At 42.5% G+C, this 22,033-nt stretch overlaps 1 protein-coding gene across 1 annotated transcript in view; it reads left to right on the top strand.

Annotated features, from left to right (window-relative positions):
• The window catches only part of CNTNAP2 (contactin associated protein 2), a 1,606,913-nt gene that overhangs the window by 1,568,426 nt on the left and 16,454 nt on the right, over positions 1 to 22,033 (top strand). The window contains exon 22 of the mRNA XM_075921713.1: positions 15,341 to 15,571. Coding sequence (XP_075777828.1) covers positions 15,341 to 15,571 — 231 coding nt within the window. The remainder of the gene's footprint in view (positions 1 to 15,340; positions 15,572 to 22,033) is intronic.

The following is a 22,033-nucleotide window of genomic DNA, read 5'->3' as shown; positions in this document are numbered from 1 at the left end:
CCCAACAGATATCACTAGGGAAATGGCTCTTTGTTTTGTCTAAGGACTTGCAATGACTCATTATAATGCAGCCTACCATAAACTTACATACTTGTCTTGTCCCATCATGGTATATGGAAACAATCTGTGATCCATTCTTTCTGTGTTTTGTGCAGAAACGAAATGCCTCTATCATCAGTGCACTTTTGAATCAGTCATCTCTAGCAGTTGCTAGTGTTATGCATTTTTCTGAAACCCTATTTTTCTGACAGCTTACATGTCTATTGAGCATTCTGAAAAATCAAGGTTATGCTGTACATTTGCCATCTTCAAATGCTAGGCTTCAAAGTGTTAATTCTTTCAATTCAAAACTATGTTAAATATGAAAATCAGTCAGAATTCTTGTTTGCTAGATCAAATTGCATAGACCACTGTATTCCTTCAGCAAACACAGATTGGCATGTGTTTACAACAGGGGTGGGGAACCTCTTGCCCTGGGGGTGAATGTGGCCCCTCATTTGCCTGGCTCCAGCCCCAAGCCTCAGCCCCCTCCCCCGCCATGCATTAGGCAGCCTGAGCTAGCGCTCCAGCCCCCCTTCCTCCCCGCACCACCATGGGGCTGGAGCACACAAAATCTACTAGTCTGGGCCCCGTTAAGCTCTGGTGTGCAAAGGGAATGTGGAGAGTGTTTTTCTCCTTCTCAGTAGGGCACCGTGTCAGTGAGGAGGTTTTGTGTGTGGCCCCAACTGGTTTTTCTGTGGGTCAGTGATTTTTCAGTGGCCCCGACCCAAAAAAAGGTTTACAGTAATGACAAAAAGCTTCTCATCATTTCAAGATAAATTAGTACCACTTACTGAATTGTAATTCAGAAACAAAATCATCCACTCTGTGGTAGAGGAATTGTTACCTTCTGAGAGGAGAGGTCTTCTAGTCCTATCTTGCCAGAACCTTAAATGCTGTAATTATAAATATCTAAATGTAAATATCTCCATGCCTTCAACAGATTTTGCTGATTTATATGGTATAAATGGCCACTTTGTAATATATTCTAATGGTGTTCAAGACTCATTGCTGTGTCCCACTTTTAATGATGTTAGCTATTTAAAAAAAAACAGACTCCGTTTTCATGCTCTAGATGCTGGTGCCAGGAAGGAACCCTTTCTTCATAAGGAGTTAATGCAGTTGACTAGGTCAATTATAAATTAGTAGCATTTGTCTGAAATCAGCAAGATGAAATTAAATAAAGATAAAGAGTTTAGTGCTACACTTAGGAAGTAAAAAACAAATGCAGTTACAAAATGGAAAATAACTGGCTAGGCAGTGGTACTGCTGAAAAGGATTTTGTTATTACAGTGGAACATAAACTGAATAGGAGCCAACAATATCAGGCAATGGCAAAAAAGGTTAATATCATGCTGGGGTATAGTAACAGGATTGCCATGTATAAGATAGGAATGTTAAATTTAGTTTAATCAACTAATTGACTAGTTGAGGGAAATTCCAGCAATTAGTCAATAAGCGGGGAAGCCCCAGTTAGTCCCACGAGCTAACCCTGCTGCAGCTCTGCCTTTTCAATGTATTAAAAGCCAACAGGCTCCTAATATATTTAAAAGGCTGAAACGCAGAGGAGCAGGGGAGGGAACCCAGCACCAGCCGAGACAGCTGATTTCCGGCTTGCGCCGGGTCCCTCCCGCTGCGCCTCTGCTTTTTAAACGTATTAAGAGCCTCCCAACCCTTAATACATTTAAAAGGCAGAACCGCAATGGAGAGGACCCAGCACGAGCCAGATTCACACCGGGTCCCCCCCTCTGTGCTTCTGCTTTTTAAATGTATTAAGAGCCAGCAGGCTCTTAATACATTTAAAAAACAGAGGCACAGCATATGGGACTGGGCTTGTGCCCAGTTCCCGCTACCCTCTGCCTCCCCTGCCCCCTCCTCTCAGAGACAGTGCTAGTGGAAGCAGCTTTTAAGTTGGCTCCCCACCTTGCTGCCTCTCTCCGATAGAGGCAGGAAGGGCAGGGGGAAGCAACTAGTAAAGGGACAAGTTGACTATCCCATAAACTTATGCTTATCGGATAGTCGACTAGTCGCTTATATCCCTAGTGTAGGACATTGGAGGTAGTTATGCCATTCTACTCTGTTGTGAAGCCTCAGGTAGGATATTGTATCCAGTTCTGGGCTCCACGCTTGGAGAAGTATGTGGATGATCTAGAAAGAGTCCAAAGGAGAGCAACAAAAATGAGAAAAGGTTTAGAAAATCTAATTTATGAATAAAGGTTAAAAAATCCAGGCATGTTAAATCTTGAGGAACTAAGGAGGCACCTGATAACAAAAGAACTTGTCTGCTTAATCTGCAGCAAGGGAGATTTAGGTTAGAGGTAATTGTAAAAACTTTCCAATTACAGTAGACTTCCGATAATCCGGCACTTTTGGGATTTAGGTGGTGCCGGATTATCAGACATGCCGGACTATCAGGAGGTACTATAAGGGGACATACTCCCAATGCAATCCCCTCCCCCCCCCCGCTCTAACCTAATTCTCGGGTCCCGGAGCCACCGCGACAGCCGCACGTCTCCCTCCAGGCACTGGGGCACGTGCGCTGAGCTGCTGGCTTTGAGCATGAGTTGGCCGGGACGCCGTGCACAACCCAGCCCCCTCCTCTTCCCTCCCCTCTCCTTCCCTTCCCCAGAGCCAAACACCTCTCCTTCCTGCTGTAACCCAATCCCCTTTCCCCCTCCCCCCACCTTATGCTTGGGTCCCGGAGGCAGAGCTGCTGCGCCACATCCAGGATGCCATGCACGCCCCACCCCACCCCCCGATTTCCCTCCCCTTCTCCAGAGTCAGGCATCTCTCCCCCCAACCTTATGTCCGGGTCCCAAAGCAGCTGCCTGTGCTCAGTGGCCGGCTGCTAGCACGTGCAGGTTGGGACGCTGTGTGCGACCCGGCGTGCACATTCAGGGTACGACGCAGTGCGCTGGAGGCCATGAGTGGAACAGCGTGGTCCGTGAGCACGCATGTGGCTCACAGTGGCCCAGCCGTGAGAGCGTCTGACCTGAGGGGTTCTGGGTTCCGTCCCAGTTGCATCAGGAGCTGCAATTTTTTTCCATCAGGAGCCTCGGGTTGGCCACCCCTGCACTAGGCTCTTGCCATTTTGATGCCGGACTATCGGGAGTGCTGGGCAATTGGATGCCGGACTATTGGAGTTTTACTATATAAGGTTTGTTAAGTGCTGGAAGAGAGTTACCAAGACAGAATCCATGGGGGAATAGTCTAAATGACTTCTTCAAGTCTCTTCCTGCCCTGCATTTCTATGATTGTGGATTTTTGCCTTCCTCCAAAGCATTTGTTTTGACTGTATGGTACTTGATGAAAGGATATGCCATACTAGACCAGTTCTTCCTCTAACTATCCACTGTATGTGATTATATCCTATTTGTCTAATCTCTCTATCTTGGTTTATACCATACCCTTCATCAGGGTATTGAAGCACCTCAGAGTAGCACAGCCTGTGCTGTACTGAGCCATTCCATCTGGAGTAAATGTCAAATCCTGGAAACCAGAAAGTGTTCTAGCATGTTTGGCAGACTGAGACTTCTTAAAATCAATAGCTTCCTTTCAATGGAGTTTAAACTGGCTTTTGTTGTAAAGTTGTGCATGATGCAGTAACATGTTTTCAGTACAATAATGCTTACAGAATGCTTACAAGGTTGATCTGTGAGAATTCAGTAATGTAATAGGATATCTTTCTGAGTTGAAGAGATAAGAGACTGCTTGGTACTCTCTTTCATGGAAAATTTATTATTAAGGTTGACCTGAAAGCAGTTAGGCAGTCATTTAACTGAATCAATGAATTCACCTGTACATTCTGTTATAATATTATATAGAGATAATATAGGTTCAATTTAATATAACTAACGCAGGTGCTACAAATAGGATATATAATGGATTACCTTTTATCTATCCAATGAGAGGGTCATTAATTTTAAATGAAATAAGATAGTAATCCAGCACTTCAGAGCTGGAAATATTGTGTGGCATCCCAATCTTTCCTTGCTATTTATATGACTGTCATATTTCCAGAATAACTAAACTACCACTTTTCTACATCTGAGTTTGTTTTTGCTTATTTAAATATGAGCCATTTTACGCTAATCAAGCAGCTGGATTATTCTTTAGTGCAGTTAAAACAGATCCTGAATGCCCTTGTTTTCTTTATATGAGATAGCATTGGTGAAGTTAAATGAGTACATTTTATTAGACATTTTAGCAAACTTCTAGTCATGCTCCATGATAAAAATGTTTCCACCATAACCAGAATGATTATTTACAACAACCACTTCTCCCTCTCCTCTCTTACTCATAAAAAAAATACCCCAAGCAGAGTTTCCCATCCCTGAAGATGGAAGTGCAAAAGACACCATCAACTACATTAATAACCATGCTATTCTAGTGAATTTGTCCTTAGAATTGATCAGATAATATACAAAACCATGTATATACTAGGAAACTATTTTGAAATAACTAAATTCAACTTAATAATTCCAAATTTTACAAAATCGAAATAGCGTGTTCCCACTGCAGGGAAGCCTCAAAATTAGTTTGAGGCAGACTCTAATAATGTGGACACGCTATCTTGACTTAGGAGTAATTAGTCCGAGTTACTCTGAGGGGTAGATTTGAAATAGTCAATGAGTATGCACACTATTTTGAAATTAGCATTATTCCCTGAGAAAAGTAGGAGTACAGATATTGAAATAAGTTGTCCCTTGTCTAGAAATAACGGACTTGGTAGTGTTGACCCAAGGAGGCTTATTTCAAAATAAAGCCTTAGTGTAGACCAGGGCTATGATAGGAAAGTGATTTGCATCCTATTGTGCACTTTTTGTTGTACGAATCCACAGCCTATGTGCTTCAAGAGTTCCTTGTGATGCATTATTACTGGAACTTTGGTGGATACCAGCCTGACCCTCTTTTCAGATTGTACTCAGGGGAAGTGCATCTTGATTTGCTAGGAAGCAGAGCGGTCATTTCATTACATGGCAATAGCCCTTTGCTTTTTGTATCTAAAAAATAGATGTAGCTAATAAGCCAAAAGAATAGTCTTGTAACTACAGCACAAATCTTGGAGCTGGGTTCTATTCCTGACAGACCCTATGTGATGTTGAGCAAGTCAGAAGGAGCCAAGCCTTCTAGAAGGGCAAGAGATTTTGAGTTCTAACCTTTTCAAAGGTATTTGAGCACCTGCCATATATTGTTTTCATTGGGGCTGTAGGTGCTAAGTATCTTGTAATAGGGTGTTTATCTATAGTGGCTCAGGTTGGGCACTCAAAAACTGAGGTACACACATGAGGGACCATTTATGAAAATGTTTACTTTCATCTTTATGCCTCGGTTTCCTCATCTGTGGAGAGACATAAATGCATATTTCTCTCTGTGGCACTGAAGCTTCGTTCATAAATATTTATAAAGCATCTGGGGATCCTTGAATGGAGAGTTCCTTACACAGAGGAAGTATTACTATTAAAAGTTTATGACTTCACCTCACAAGGTTGCAGAAGCCAAATGTGTGTTGTTTTCCTATGTTTTCTTCCATTGACATTACAAACACCTATTAAGTTTAAACATTGCAAATAAATGTAGAAATTAAGGGAGTTAAAGTGTGTTACTTAATTACTGCAGGTGACATACATTAATGTCAGTGCATCTGCTTTCACCGGGTGTTCTCTCAAATGTGTACTGACAGTCACCGAATCCAACAGTTATTTTATTTACGAGAAGATTAGCGATTGCTCAGGTCCTTAATTTACTTACCGGTAATTTTTGTTTTTCTTCATTTAAATCATTGCTGTGGGGTGGGGTCGGGAATGAGGAGTTCAGTATGCAGACTGCCCCGGACAGAGAGGATTACCCCAGCCCTTTGTCATCGCAGCAGCTTGGGGCCCGGTGAGAAGAATTTCTCTGTGGCTGCTGCAGCTCCAGAGGGCACAACTGGAGGAGGGATGAATATTCCCCAGTTGGCACAGGTCCAGATTCATCTGCCCTCTGCACTCCCACAGTGAGGAATGAAGCAAACTGTGCACTTTCCCCTATCTCCTTGACAAAGGACATACAAATCAGGGGAGGGAGAGCTTCAGCCCTAAACTCCCTAATAGACACTCGGGGGAAGGGGGAGACTAGGGGCTAGGATAGTACCGGACAGGGAGTTGGCGTGCTCCCAGCAATCCCCTTTCACCTGCCCAGGGAGTCTGTCTTTTTTCTATATGGTTTTATGATAAGCAATCCCATTTCAGGCACATCCCATTTTCCTGGCACAACCTAACCCCGACCTTGCTTTAAATTATGACAAGAGGAAGCTGTGTACTGAATTTGGTGGTTCCATCGCTTATGTTTAGGACAATGTTTCTTAAACTTTTTAAGACCAAGGAATAACAATTTTTTTATGAGGAACACTAAGGATTTTTTTTGAGGGGGGAAAAAGGGTTGGGGGGAAAGTTATTGAGCCAAAAAAAAAGGTTGCCTGCTCCTTTAAGGGTGGCCATTTCGAATTCTGTTGTTCTCTGCGGCACACTGGTGTGCCGCAGAACACAGTTCAAGAAACACCGGTTTAAGAGGAGTTCTTGAGCAGACAGTCACATGGAGAAACAAACTTTCTCAAATATATAGTAGATATTGTGATAGCACCTAGAAGCCTCAGTCATGGATGGACCAGGATCCCATTGTTCTAAACCAGGGATCAGCAGCCTACGGCATGCACACAAGCTGATTTTCAGTGGTACGCACGGTGGGAGCTCAACCTTGCCCTTCCTTCCCCACGCAGCCGCTGGAGCCCTCCCTCTTCCCTGGCAGCAGGTTAGGCTGTGGTAGGAGGAGGTTCCTCAGCCTGGGACTATGTGGCAGCAATGCTTCCGGGGCTGGCCCAGGACCACATGGCAGTGGTGCCTCCAAGGCAGGCTCAAGACCACGTGGCAGCAGCAATTGCTACAAGGGGGTGTCAAGCCAGGTTGGCATCCCCGCTCATGCCAAAATCCCCACACTCCAATCCCCCTCTTTCATTCCCTTCCCCCCGCCAAGACCCCGGACCCCTAGCTTGCTCCGACACCATCCCTTGCTCCTGCACCCTCCCTCCTGTCCAGTCACCCTTCCCCCTGTCCTGGCCAGCCACCAACTCCACCCTGCTCCTGCATCCACTGTTGCTCCTGCACCCTCCCTCCTGGCCACATACTGCACACTTCCTTGCTCCTGTTCCCTCCACCTGGCCAGACACCGTACTCTCAGCCTGCTTCTGTACCCTACCTTCCATCCAGATCTTGCAACCTCTCCCTATCTCACTTGCTGGCAGCCCTGTCTCACATAGTGAGCCTCTCATTTTTGCCCCTACTCCAGAGCCTAAAGGGGTCCATAACATCCACTAACTCTGGAACCCCAGAAAAGTAATTCTGGTCTATGGGAAACTCTGAACCTCAGTCCTCCCTGTCCCTTCCCCTACCCCATGAGGCTGGAGTGCCAGAGGAGTGAGGTGTCTCAGTTGGGGGCCACATCAGTGAAGTTGGGAGGGGAGGTTGAAGGAGGTTTTTTTGCTTTTCACTTATGTAGTCCCCATCTGATTGTTCAGTGGATCAGTGGCCCCCGACCCAATAAAAGCTTCCCTACCCCTCCCATAAATAAAGAGAACATTGAAACCTTTTGTGTTGGACATAAATTAATATTTTACATTATTTAAGATGAAGTTTGATAAAATAACATGAAAAAGTTAAAATGCTTAATCTGTGTAATAATTTAAATTAAACTGTTCTCCCTAGCTGCAGCTGGTTCAGAAAATATGGTCACCATACCCAGCCTGCCGCTGCCCCTTCCTCCCCCTGGGATGCAGATCTGTAAATAGAAGTGAATAAATTAAATCTTGGCACCCCATTTCTGAAAGGTTGCAGACCCCTGTCTTAGATGCTGTGCAAACACAGCACAAAATAGACAGGCCCTGCCCCCAGAGAGCTTACACTCTAAATAACTTGACTCCAGCCTCTGTTATTATGGTGCTGTTGGTTTGTGATCCCCAGACACAGTTTCTCTATCCTATAGTGTGTGTTGGTTTTACTCTTATGGTGGACAATTAGGATAGTGAAATTCAACTTGGAGCTTGTGTGGTTCTCAACCTGTTTACTATTGTGAGCCGCATAACACAGCTCTCTCACATGGACTGCAGCTGTGTGCTCCATGGGCTACACGCGGACCAGGGGTTGAGAACCCCTGTCTACTGATTGAACCTCCCAAATTCAGGACTCTCTGGTCCGGCAATATCCATGGTCCAGATGTTGCCAGACCAGAGAGCCCTGCAGGTAAGGAGCACAAGCCAGTCGGAATTCCCACAGGTGCTGGGAATGCCCAGCTGGACTGGCAGTGGCTGGTCCTACAGAGGGTGGGTAGTACCAGCCCTGGCCAAACCCCACAAGAGTGGGGCCACCGCCGGCTGGAGAGACCTAGCCCAAAAAGGCTGACCCTAGGAACCCTGTCATGGCACCGGCAGCAGGGCAGGGATCCTAGGCTCCAGGGAACCCAATAGCCAGAGAGATTCCGTGACCTCCCCCGGTCCAGCAAACTCCCTATTTTGGGACCGCTCAGGTCTCCAGGGTGCCAAACCTGGGAAGTCCAAGCTGTATTTAGTCTGCTCCAGCTGGGGTGTGAATTCTAATGCACATCAGCATGTAGCACTGTAACTGACTGGTGTGGACCCTGGTGAATCTTAAAAATTCTCTAGTATGAGTCATGTGTACAGTTTGAAAAGGAGATATATTAATGGTCGTTGAGGGAACATTTCATGCATTCGAGCAAGGTCCACACAAGTCATTTGGTACGAACTAAGGCATCACGTAGTGAAACCTTTGGTCTAACAACAGCAGATGATCTGCCAATATGGAAAAAAACAAGATGGACTCAGGACTTTTTTTTTTAACTCAGTCTCATTGTTTAGAGCCTTCCTCCATTCTCATTGAAAGGTCTCTTCAGTAAAGATTGGAAAACATAATTCAAAAGTACTTAGACTAAAGGTGTTTTTTTCTCATTGTAATGCCTACATGAACTAAGCGCACCCATTCTTCATTCACCTAGATGGTAAGAGCCTCTGAATTTACAACAGAATCCTACATCAATATAGAAACACTGAAGTATCATTTTCACTCTTGTTATGTTTCTATGACAGCTGCACACAATTATTATTATAAAACCCAAAGCAATTACCAAGGTTAAATTCCAATATTTTGCTGATATTTTTATTTTAAAACCCCTTACTAACTTTTGCTTAATTACAGGAGAGAGAGACTGCAAAATTGTTCATTTTGATTCATTAATCTAAGGAGCTAGCCATGTAGATTTCTTCTGAATAGTTAAGTGTGATAGGTTTCTACATTGTAGTGAGACCGTGCATTGTTCTGCAGTGTGGGCTCCCTGCTATGCAATTGTAGTTTCAATACCAAATGTGCAGATTTCTAGGTGAAAAAGTTCCTACTGGCATATTGCTTCAGGGACATGAAGGGAAACATGACAAGACAATAAATTAATAGCCTAAGCTTGGTAAGGCAAAAAATGCCTTTAGGATGTGATTTTTTTCAGCAGCCCCCTAAATGGCTTAGACACAAAAATCCCTTAACATTCTCATTGAGTTGTGTAGCCAAATAACATAGGGGCTTCTTAAAACTCCCCCCTTAATACATAAAATAAGCCCAAACTGCAATTGGTTTCACAGGATATGGACTGCAGGACTGAGCACCCAGGGACATCTAGGTCCTGACTGTAAAACTTAATTCACAGTGAATAGTACCTTGTTCCATAAGCAATCCCCTTGAAATGACTAATATTTCTTCTGTACTAAGGTACTTCCCAATGTAAGCAAGGGCTGCAGAATCAGGTCCAAAAATGATAAAATTAGTAACATTAATTGGTGACTGTACTAATCTCACAGCTGAATTTTTTTGTAAATGGGAATACAGTTACACTGTGCATTTATTTTCTTTTTTTAAAAAATAATGCAAATCTATGTCCTAGTTTTTCCCTTTAGTTTAGGGGAGGGAGCGAAGATTTAATCATAGCAGTGATACCATAGTTCAATGGTTACAACTCTTAAACAAATGTATTCATAACAAACTCTAAGAGATATAGAGGACAAGATACAATAGCCTAACATCAGAGAACATCAGTACCAAGAGCCTCATGGGACATAAGGAAAAAAACTTGTGCATAGTTATAGAACAAAAAAGCTCATTTGATCCTTCTTCTTGTAATGCTGATGTGTTGTAAGACAATTACAATTTTATGAAACATCTTGCACAGTTGTGTTGTTTGTGGATTTTTTTGAAACACAAATGCAGATCATTGGTAAAATGCTTTATTATTTTTAAGTGCTCACCGGAGCCATATTTATCACTAACTCTTCACCAATTGGGAGAAAAATAGTAGTGAGTCTGATAATGCAGCACAAATATATTTGCTTCGTCATCTTAGTAGCTTTTTAGCCGCATAATTTCATTTAATATTTTGGTGAGATTCTGTTATTTGTGTTACTGGATTAAGTTCTGCAGGATCCATATAAATAAGAACAGGATCCATTTGTCACATAGCGGTTATAATTTTTAAGTAGAGGTGTGGCTGTAATATGACTTAGTTCCTTTTCCTAAAGAAACAAGGATTTCTGATAATAAATTGCATGCATTTTGTAAGCTGTTCTTTTTCAACAAATATTGTGTTATCTTGAGGGACACTACTAGTCAGGGAAGGTATGAATCTTGTCTATTAATTTAATAATACATCTTACAGGTAATACATTTAAATGTACTAACATTGTGTTGGGTATAGCTTCTAAGTGCTACTTACAAAATATGTATTTTCAGGGCTGTCAAGTATTGAAAAACAAATCAACTGTGATTAATTGCACAATTAAAACGTTAATCATGATTAATCATGCAATTAATTGCTCTGTTAAACAATAACAGAATACTATTTAGTCAAATATTTCTATAATTTCTACATTTTCAAATTCATTGACTTCACTTACAACACAGTGTTCACTGTAAAAGACAAAAGAAAATTTATTTTTCAATCCCCCCCTCACAAGCATGCTTCCATGCTGATGACTGGTTCTGTTAGATAATGATCCAATAAAGTGGCCCAGTGCTTGTTCATTTTTATTATCTGCCTCAGATGCCACCAATGGATGGTTGATTTTCTTTTTTAGAGGTTTAGTCTTTGTAGTTTCTGTATCAGTGTCATTCTATTAAGACATCTGGAATCATGTACCACTTCTCCTCCATCTCAGATTGTGGAAAACAGACCAGGTTCTTAAACTTTGGGTAGAATGCTGTAGCTGTCTTTAGAAATCTCATATTGGTACCTTCTTTGAATTTTGTCACATCTGCAGTAAAACTGTTCATAAAATAAACAACATGTGGTGAGTCATCATCTGAGACTGCTATAACATGAAATATATGGCAGAATGCAGGTAAGACAGAGCAGAAGACACACGATACTCCCCCAAGGAACTAACTCACAAATATAATTAATTTTTTTAACAAGCATCAGGACCACGTCCTCTGGAATGGTGGCTACAGCATGAAGAAGCATGTGAATATTCAGCAGTGCGGGCTACAAAAGTCCAAATGCAAACACCTATTTTCATTTTCAGGTGACATTGTAAATAAGAAGCAGGGAGCAGTATCTCCCATAAATATAAACCAATTTTTGTTTGTCTTAGTGATTATCTGAATGAGAAGTAGGACTGAGTGGACTTGTAGGAGCTGAAGTTTTACATTGTTCTGTTTTTGAATGCAGTTCTATAACAAAACAAATCTACATTTGTAAGTTATGCTTTCATGATAAAGAGAGTATACTACCCTACTTGTATGAGATGAATTGAAAAATACTCTTTCTTTTTTCATTTTTACAGTGCAAATATTTATATTAAAAATAATTCCAGTGAATAAAGTGACCATTCCCCTCTTCATTTTCTGTGTTGTAATTGAAATCAGTATATCGTAAAATCTCGAGTATAATGCACACTTATGTATAATGCGCACCTACTTTTTAAACGTCAGAATTCTGGAATAAACTGAGCTCTTATCGATAATGCACACCCCCATTGTACTCAAGATTTTACCGTATGTATAGGAAGGAAGGGGCCACTCCCACCTGCAGGCTCGCCAGGGAAAAGTACGTGCAGCACCAGAGGCGGAGTTTGAAACCTGCTCCCCACCCAGCTGTTCGTGCACTGCGCTGAGCTCGCGCCTGCCGTGGGGCCCCTTGCCCCTCCCCCACCCAGCTGCCACGCCCTTGACCAGGGGCCTGGCTGACCTCGCACCTGCCACGGGGGCCCCCTGCCCAGCTCAGCTCATGTCTCCGCAGGGGCCCCCTGCTCAGCTGCCAGCGTGCCATGCTGAGCTCGCGCCTGCCACGGGGCTCCCCAGCCAGCTGAGCTCGCACCTGCCGCAGGGGCCCTCTACCCAGCTGCCAGCCAGCCAGCCGCACTGAGCTCGCACCTGCCACGGGGGCCCCCTGCTTAGCTGCTGATGCAAGCTCAGCTGGTCGTGAGGTGAGCTTGGCGCGCTGGCCGCTGAGCAGGGGGCCCCCGCGGCAGGTGCGAGGTCAGCCAGGCTCCCAGACAAGGTGAGTAGCTGGTGGGCAGGGCAGCTGAGCTCGCGCCTGCCAAGGTGGGGGGGGCTCTGCCCAGCTGCCCATTTACCGCGCCTTGTCCTGGAACCTGGCTGGGAGGGTGTGGTAAAAATATTATACAAATTACCTCCAATGTATAATGCACACCCCGGATTTAACCCTTAAAAACTGGGGGGGGGGGGAGGATGAGTGCACATTATACTCGTGATTTTACGGTATTTGAAAATGTAGAAAAAGATCCAAAAATATTTAATAAATATATGTTGGTATTCTATTGTTTAAGAGTATGATTAAAACTGTGATTTACCATGATTAATTTTTATCATGATAATATTTTTAGTTAATCACATAAGTTAATGGTGATGATTCAGCAGCCCTAATATTTTTCCTGGAAAATTCCTGGAAAACATCATGCTGGTACTGCACATGGTTCGGTGGGAGTCTTGCCTTTGCATTTTGCTTATAGGGCTGGCTGAAGGAACCAGGTCACTAATACAATTATTGTAATTGACTTAATCTAGCCCTGAACCTACCTCTCAGCATGTATCCATTTTGTCACAAATGACGGCCCCTGTACAAGAATGGTGGCTTCATTGCCAGTAAAGGTCAGATTTGAAATTGGCAGAGAAAGAAGGGACCTCTCTGATGGGTTGGAAAGGATAAGGCAGATCAGTTCAGGACAAGTATTCTATCTGCCTCTGTGTTTGCATCCCAATGCTGTTGGACCTTTAAGGGCTACCCCACTGTAAATATGCAATGCTTGTTATTTATCATTCCAAATCAAAAGAGACTAACCTAGGTCTGGACAAAATGCATTTGTTGGTTCACGAGGCTGTTCCGTTTTGATCCATATGCTCCTGATAGTCATTCCAACCCCGCTCTTAGAATCTCAAACTGAAACTGCCACATTCTCCCTTAATTTATAACTTTAACATTAAGAGAAACAGTAAATCACGCCTATTTTGATGCAAAATCATTATGAATATTAGAGGTAGCATTTATTTATTATTTGTATTACAGTAGTACTGAGAGTATCCAGTAAGGGATCAGAGCCTTGTTGTGCTGTGCTAAAATTGGAAGAAGGAGCAAAGCTCAGACCCAGAAGTTTCATTTGGTTTGGGGTTTATTGCTAATGTTTCACACAGCTGGGAGAACTGAATTGTTTTATTGTTCTGTTTGTCTTGCCTACTGTTTATACTGTTTTATGCTGTCTCTCACTGGCTACTCTTCTGAGTGTGTTAACGCTGTTCTTTAATTGTCTGAAATGGTTGCTGCTGAGCAACCTGGTGTGTTTCCTTTTTTTCCAGCCCTAAAATAAAACCTCACACCACTGAAATTATTGGGAGTTTTGCCATTGACTTCACTGAGGCCATAATTTCAACCCTAGTCCCTGCTGATCCAAGCAGTGCTATCCCAGAGAAATGAAACTCAAACTGCAATGTGCATCTGACCACCCTCTCAGTAGCTCTATATTAAACCATATTAATGCAGCACAAACATCCTCCTGTCATGTTTCATTTTTATTTGCTCTGCACGCTCAAGGAGAAAATGAAGTTGAATTCTTCACTGCAATGAAAATGTAATGTTTGTTAGAGTTGTAGTAATGCCTTGAAATGTTAATCTGCTTTCTAATGCAGGCAATTGATACAGAATACCAATATTGTTACTATAGTACAGAGGTACTGTGAAGAGTCACTCATTCCTAACCAGAAAAACTTAAAAAACAACAGTCTAGTTATGTAGCGCCTTAAAGACTAACAAACATGTAGATGGTATCATGAGCTTTCGTGGGCAAAACCCACTTCTTCAGATCTGGGTTAGATTCCTAACCAGCATGTTTTGGCAGAATTGAAGGGCATATGCTAAATGTTTTGTAGGTGTTGTTTTAGGGGTGTTTAAACAAATTTTGGGGCAGTAGAAAGCTCAAGAGGACCTAATGGAGCTCTACAATCAGCTCTAAAATTCAGCCTTATATTTTATCTATTCATTCACAACCACATGGTGCAAAATGTCTGACTTCCAAAATGCCTTTAGTAGCTGTAAACTACTAATCTACTAGTGCGTGAGTGAATGTGTGAGAACCTACAGTTTTCTTTTGAGTCTTTAACAAAAGGGTAGAGAATTTGTTGTCTCCTGGCAGTTGCATTTATGCAACTTTTTCAAAATTCCCAATGACAGGAAACAAGAGAGGGTATTTCCCACCATTAGCCAAGAGAGCTCTTGATCTTTCTGAAAAGCAAATGGAGAGAGAAGCAAAGAAAGCAGTGACTATTCTTGGTGAATACAAATGTATGACAATTCTGTCCACAGAAGGCTGTCAAAAGGGGAACTGAAGAGAGACAGGCCAGACTACATGAAAAGAAGCAGTCCCAGCAACAGTGTCACATGAGTGAAAAAGAGAAACTGCCTGGAAGAGTCCTCAGAGCTCTTCCTTTGCTTTCATTTCTTATTTGGAGAAGAGCTCTTTTCACCCTTGTATTTATCCCTCCTACTTGTCTTTCCTATTTTAACACTAGAACACTGTGTCACCAAGTGACATTAAGACCTGAAGATTCCTGCTTTAATCAGTACTGCAGTGTAGAGGAACCTGGCAAGATCTGAAATGGGTGGGCTCTCTCGAATGTGGGTGTTTAAAACCATGCTTGTCAAGCTTGATAGCATTGTTTCCAATGTGGTCAATCCAGTGTGGTCTATTCTTTCTCTCTCTTAGAAACTGGGAAGATTGACCAAGATATTTATCAGTACAATACACCAGGATTCACTGGCTGCCTGTCAAGAGTGCAGTTCAACCACATTGCCCCACTCAAGGCAGCTTTAAGACCTACCAACACCTCCTCTCAAGTCCACGTTCAAGGCGAGCTAGTGGAATCCAACTGCGGAGCATCTCCACTGACTATCCCACCAATGTCTGCTGCCACTGACCCCTGGCATTTAGATTCAGGTAAGGTGTAGATTGACTGCAAGGGAACACAATTGAGCCTTTAAAACTAAATGGAAAAATCTACAGTGGATGAACTTTCCAAAGATAGAACAATGGCTACCATGGGGGATACAAAATCAGAACCGAAAAAGTAGGGGATTTAACATTGGCTTTTAAAATGTGACTATGGTGTGGAGGATATTAATGCTGGTCCCCTGTGGTGGGTGGAAATGTATATCTGTGTGTCTCTTTCTCTCTAGCAGCCTTACTTTATCAATTTGTATGAGAAAGAATCAACCCTCCATTACATTTGACATATACATGCCATATAATACACATTTCATAATGTATATTTTTGCAGTTTCTTTGCTTTTTGCATTTTAATGACATTAGACAATGAAAATATAGTGGTCTGTTTCATGGTGGTTTGTAATCCATTTTGCTTTCTGATTCTTATATACCAGCAAAGTACACAGTGAGTCTTTGGCCTCTGAGGCTACGTCTACACTACAGGGGTTTGTTTTTGCACAAAAACCCTCAGAGCGTCCACACCTCAAATGCATTTTTGCACAAGTAAATTTACAGTAAATCAAAAGAACAGAGGTTTTTTTGAGGTATTCCTCTTTCTACAAAGAATAACTCCTTTTTGCACAAAAGTTCTTGTGCAAAAAGGTATATGTGGACAGGCAACAGGTTTTTTGCACAAAAAGAGCCAATCGAAAAAAGCACAGGTGCCCTGGTGGCTATTCTGTGTGTAGCAATCAGAGCTTTCTTTCGAGCGAGGATCCATGCAGTCTGGATGTTCTCTTGCACAAAAGCGCATCGCTTTTGCAATGCGCTTTTGTAGAGTGGATGTGCTCTTGAGCAAGAAGTTTTTGCAGAAGATCTCTTCTGCAAAAATCTTTTTGCTCAAGAAGCCTGCAGTGTAGATGTATCCTGAATATTAAATTTCAAAGGCATTTTTGTTCATGTTCTGTTTTGTGGAAATCATGAGCCTAAAATAGTCATTATGGTCCCACTTTCCATGGAATACTGGTTATTTTACATGCAACTGGATGCAAGTGTTGACACACAGGTTGTTCACAGCACTAGTTTGTGCTGATAAATAAACACATTCTCTTGTTCAGCAGCTCCAATTCAAAAAGTATATCTAATTTTAATAGCAAAATGTTTTACCTTTGTAGTCTCTCCTTTCCCTAGGCCATTTTTAATGAGAAATCCCATTAGCCAGGACCATATTCATCTCAGGTTGAAAATGCTGGGAAATCAAAACAATTTGCTGATCCTAGCAGGTTCATCATGCTCTCTGACTGGCTAATACCAACAGCCTTTGAAAGTACACAGTGCTGCTGACTTCAGAATAAGTAGTTTCTTCAGCTTCCTAGGCTTCAGATAAAATATTAAACACATTTGTTTATTCCCTTCCCTTCAGAGTTATGCAATTCAGACCTATACTGACATCTGCCTACTGGTGCAAACCTGATTCAGATTCCACTTACACCAGTATAAATCACAAATTATGCTGTTCAAGTTATTGGAGTTACATGTATGTCAAACCAGTGTTAGTGAGATGAGAATCAGGTTCCCTAGTGTTTTTATACCTAATTCTCTCTCTCTGTCAATTGCTCTGTGGCTTTATCCATCTGTCAATCTTAGTGCCAGCTCAAGGAAAATACATACGAGCTTCGAAGTCCTATAGGCTCAAAAGTATGTGGGGGCTGGGAAATTCCCAGGATCTCTTAGCTAAGTTTACTTTGACTTTTTCTTCTGTCAAGGAAGGAGCATTGTATGAGGCTATATTAACTTCTGAACAGATTTCCCCATGGGTTAGAGAGGAGGGAGGATTCCCCATCCTTCATCCTCCAACATTTTGAATCTCCAATCCAGCCACTGGGTTGTTGGCAGCTTTATGGTAGAGGTATAAGTGTAGAGAGTCTATCACATCTCCATATAGCCAACTTTTTATAACATTTCAGCCCATCTCTTTCCCCTTGTACTGTGTAAGTAGAAACATAAAGCCATTCATTGTTCCTCATAATTTCTCAAATTCTGTTGCTCTTCTTCTCAGAAATCATCCAATCAACAGGTGCCTGAAGATTATGCTGTGTGCCTCCTTTTCAGTCTAGTGTACTTACAAAATCACCCTCCTATGCTTTTAAATAAAAGGTTCCTTTTTTGTGAGGGGCATATGGAAACCTTCCCCCCGCCCTAGTTTAACTTCTTGAAAATAAACTAGAGCAGTTGGACTTGTATAATTAAGAGAATTTTTTCCTATAAAGAAGTTCACTACAAGTGGAGTTTTGACACAGTTGAAGAAGGTCTATATGGGTATTTCTACACAGCAGAGGGTTTTTTTCGGAAAAATGTCCATTTTTCTGAAAAAACTTCACTTACGTTCTCACTGCAATTGCATTCTTTTGGAAAAAAATTGAAAGAACAGAGGGGTTTTTCCAACATTGGTAAACCTTTTTCTACAAGGAAGAAGCCTTTTTCCAAAAGAGTCTTTCGGAAAAAGGCGTGTGTGGACAGGGAAGAGGAAAGAGGAAAAATCACAGGTAGCCACTCTGTCCATAGTAATCATAGCTTAAATGAGGGATAGCGTCCATTCAGTGTGGATGCTGTCTTTCAAAAAAGCAGATCGCTTTTTCGATGTGTTTTTGCTGTGTACACGTTCTCTTTCAGAAGAAGTTTTTTCAGAAGATCTCTTCCGGAAAAGCTTCTTCTGAAAGAAGCCTGCAGTCTAGACATAACCTATGGCAAGAGTCCCTCGTTGTCCACTTAGAAGTAATGGCAGGGTTTTTCTTCACACATTCAGTTAGAAGCTGGCATGAAAGGGGGCCTGCCCTCATTCTCTTTGAGGAACATCAGTATTGGCATTGGGATACCAAGATTTCTCCTAATTTCTCTTCCACTGCTGAGTGCAAGTAGTGGGAGAGGTTAAAATCACTCTACACCTCTCTGGTAAATAACTGCTACATACAAAGGGGAGTAATTAAATTAAGCCCTACCAATTATAGTGGAGTGAAACTCCACAGTGATTAGAATGCAGGTTCACAGTGACAGGAGTAAAAGGTCTTTCTGTGATTCCTGACTTACACTTCACTTCACCATGGTGCAGAATGGATACCCTCTCTCTTGGATCCTGTGGACCTCCAGACAGGAACTAGTGTAGTTTCAAGGCCAAAGATGTGAAGTGAGGGAAGGGGGAGGGAGGGTACAGTGACACCCTTCCCCTATCAATGTTAAGTAAGAACAAATTAGTGTTTGTACAGGATCTGTGCTGGTCTACAGAAGCTGGCTGTGTCACTCCAAGAAAAGTCATAGGGTGCGTCTACATTAGCCACCCTAGTTCGGACTAGGATGGCTAATGTAGTCATTCGAACAACAAATGAAGCCCTGGATTTAAATATTCCGGGCTTCATTTGCATGTTCCCAGGTGCCACCATTTTTAAATGTCCCGTAGTTCGAACTACCTGCCCGCAGCTACACACAGCACGGACTAGGTAGTTCGAACTAAAGCTCCTTGTTCAAACTACCGTTACTCCTCATTGCAGGAGGAGTAACGGTAGTTCGAATTAGGAGCTTTAGTTCGAACTACTTAGGCCATGCCACTGATTAAGCCCTACAACTTCACTTAGACCAAAGTATTTTAGCCCATGGGAAACCAGACTGTTGTATGCTATTGGCCAAAGAAATGAAGGGCTGAGGTGCACTAGTACTCAAGGAACCTGTAATGGCATGGAAATGATAAGTGAAAGATACTCAGATAATCCTGGCAAGGGACCCACACCACCGCAGTGCAGCAGAAGGCAAAAAATTCCCAAAGTCACCGCCAGTCTGATCATACTGTAGACTTTGGACTCACACGCACGATATTGATGAATGGTACATGAACATTTGTTTTTAATGCCATTTACTTTAGCAAGTTGGTAGTTTAAGATAATTCCCAAACCATCCAAATCTGCATAACGAAGGCATTTCCAGAATGGCGTGGTGGTGGAGAGGGGGCAGATACATGAAAAATTAGAGGTATTAAGTAAGGCTGCCCCTTCATTCCAGAACTGGAAGATGTATTTCAATTCCTAGTGTAAATTTTCTGAGGCACTAATTACATAGAAGGACAATGCCAATGGCCCTTTAAAAGTCGCAGATTTAACTCTCACTGTACTAACAGAAAAGGTGGTTGGAATCTAGTCAGCCTCCAGCCTCTCACATTGAAATGGCTGCAAAGAATATGTCTTGTAATGTAAGTGAACAATAACTACCTCTGTGATTGCTAGGTACAGGATCTCTGCCTTTAGTCAGATCTGTTCAGATGTATTATGATTTCACCCACACCGTTTAGTTGCACTTCAGATACAACTATGTCAAAACCTTGGTGCTGGATGACTGAGGCAAAAATTTTCTAACATGGATCCCCAAAGTTAAACTCATAAATCCATATATAGGTCCCTAAATCAGTAGCATAATTACCAGAAGTGTACACAGTTCCCATTTAAATAAAGTGACTGTACATCTATATTGTTGTTAGACTTTTGGTAAGAGCTATCCAGTAAAAGAATAGATCATATTAGTAAGTTATCTGTGCTAAAATAGATGTGTCAAAAATAATTTAATATTGATGAACAGTGCACAAACGAGCTCCCTTTCTGCATGTATGTCCCACCAGTGCTGCAGGAATTGTGCTACAGGTTGAAGCGCTCTAGTCCAGAACTCCCTGATCTAGAAACATCTGTCATCTGGAATGATTTTAGTTAGTCAGATGTCCAATTTTCATGGGTGTGGCCAAGTTTCCCACAGTCTCATAGAGTTTGTTTGCAGTCACCAGCCCTAGCTCTCAGTGTTCTGTGCTGTTATTTAGCTCTAATTTACCCCTAAATGTCCTCTAACCAGCCCAGTAAGCAGTGCAAGTGTTGGTAATACTGCTAGACAATATTGACTTCCCAAGCTCTGGAAAATTCTCTGGTTTGGAACTGGTCAGGTCTCGAAGGAGCTGGACTAGCAAGGTTCAACCTGTGCTTGTTTCCTACTAGTAGAGCTCCCTGGAGGGACACGAAGTACATTGTGTTGGAAGCTGTCACAGGTGTTATAGCAGAGATGTACGTGTGCATGTTGTACTCCTGGAGGAATTCTATACTACTGCATGCACACAGAATTCATGTCCACCGCAAAGTGCTTCCATGCCAAAAATGACTTTGTAATGGGAAAGCAAAGGGAAACCACAAGAGTGATTGTGTGCCCCACCCCAGCGACATCTGCGCATCATCTCAGACACTCAGAGCAGCCAAGGGAAGAGGGATGGGGATGGGGTTATGACATTTGGTGCTGGGTCAGAGCCATCAGAGTTGGGTCAGATCCATCTGCCATTTACCCAATCCCTGTGTATTGGGATCTCCCCCTATGCCTAGACATCTTCCCTGAGCCTCATCTCCCCACCCTCAGATTGCCCACCAATAAGTTCCTCCACAGTTGGATCCTGATGAGCAGAGCCTGCCTCTCCTGGTTAGGGATATATAGATACACAGGCCCACTGACGGGAAACAAAAGGAGCAACTTCCCCCAAGACCCAGTGATTCAAAAGGGCCCAGGGCTCCCAGCTGCTGCCAGAGGCCCAAGCAGCATGTTCTAGCAGCGCTAAGACCTGCCTAGAGTAGGCACGGGCAGGCGATGCCGAGGGCTGCTTGAGGGAAGTTAGCCCTAGCTTTGCCCTTTCCACCCAAAGCATCACCCTTCCAGAGGTGCAGAACCACCCTTTCCTTTGCCCAGGGGCCCTGATGAGTGGGTCAGCCCCACTATATATATATATATATATATATATATATAAACAATACACAATAGTGCAAGGAAATTAAACAACAAAAAATCCTGCCTATCAACCCTCTATGGGGAATGGAATTGTGTGATACATAGTATATATATTGTATAGATGCTCTTCTACATTCTGGCTGGTCCATATTTTAGCATTTATTTAGTATATATTTTTGCATCTCAAATACCATGAAACTGAAATTCCAATGCTTACATGTTTTCTAGGAGACAAAAACAAATGTCAGTTTGACAGTGACAAGAAAAAGGCAAGCTAGTGCTCCTTTTACTTCTGGATTGCCATTTGGATCAGCTCCAGACTAGTTATTTCTGAAAGATGTTGCCAAGATTTAATTGTTCAGGGGCCTATATGGACTGAGTTTGCTCTCCATCCATTTCTAAGTAGGCAGCAGTCCATATCATAACTAGTACTAATTAACTCTCATTTTGGCAACCATAAATATGAAACTAGAATGTGCCCTAGAGATTAACCCTCTTGTGCCAGAAGCGATTTATGTGAGTCAGATTTGAGACACATTGGTGGGGAAGTATGCACTGCTATTGCCTGTGCTAAACACAGGACTTGCACTAGTACTTGACACTGAATTCACATACATTTAGAATCAATACAGTTAGCATTTCCACTTCCTTCTGGATTCATTGCCAGAGTTAAAATGC

This window comes from Pelodiscus sinensis, chromosome 2 (assembly GCF_049634645.1).
Source record: "Pelodiscus sinensis isolate JC-2024 chromosome 2, ASM4963464v1, whole genome shotgun sequence".
Lineage (NCBI taxonomy): Eukaryota > Metazoa > Chordata > Testudines > Trionychidae > Pelodiscus > Pelodiscus sinensis.
The sequence above is the reverse complement of the archived record's forward strand: the minus strand, read 5'-3'. Positions and strand labels throughout refer to the sequence as shown.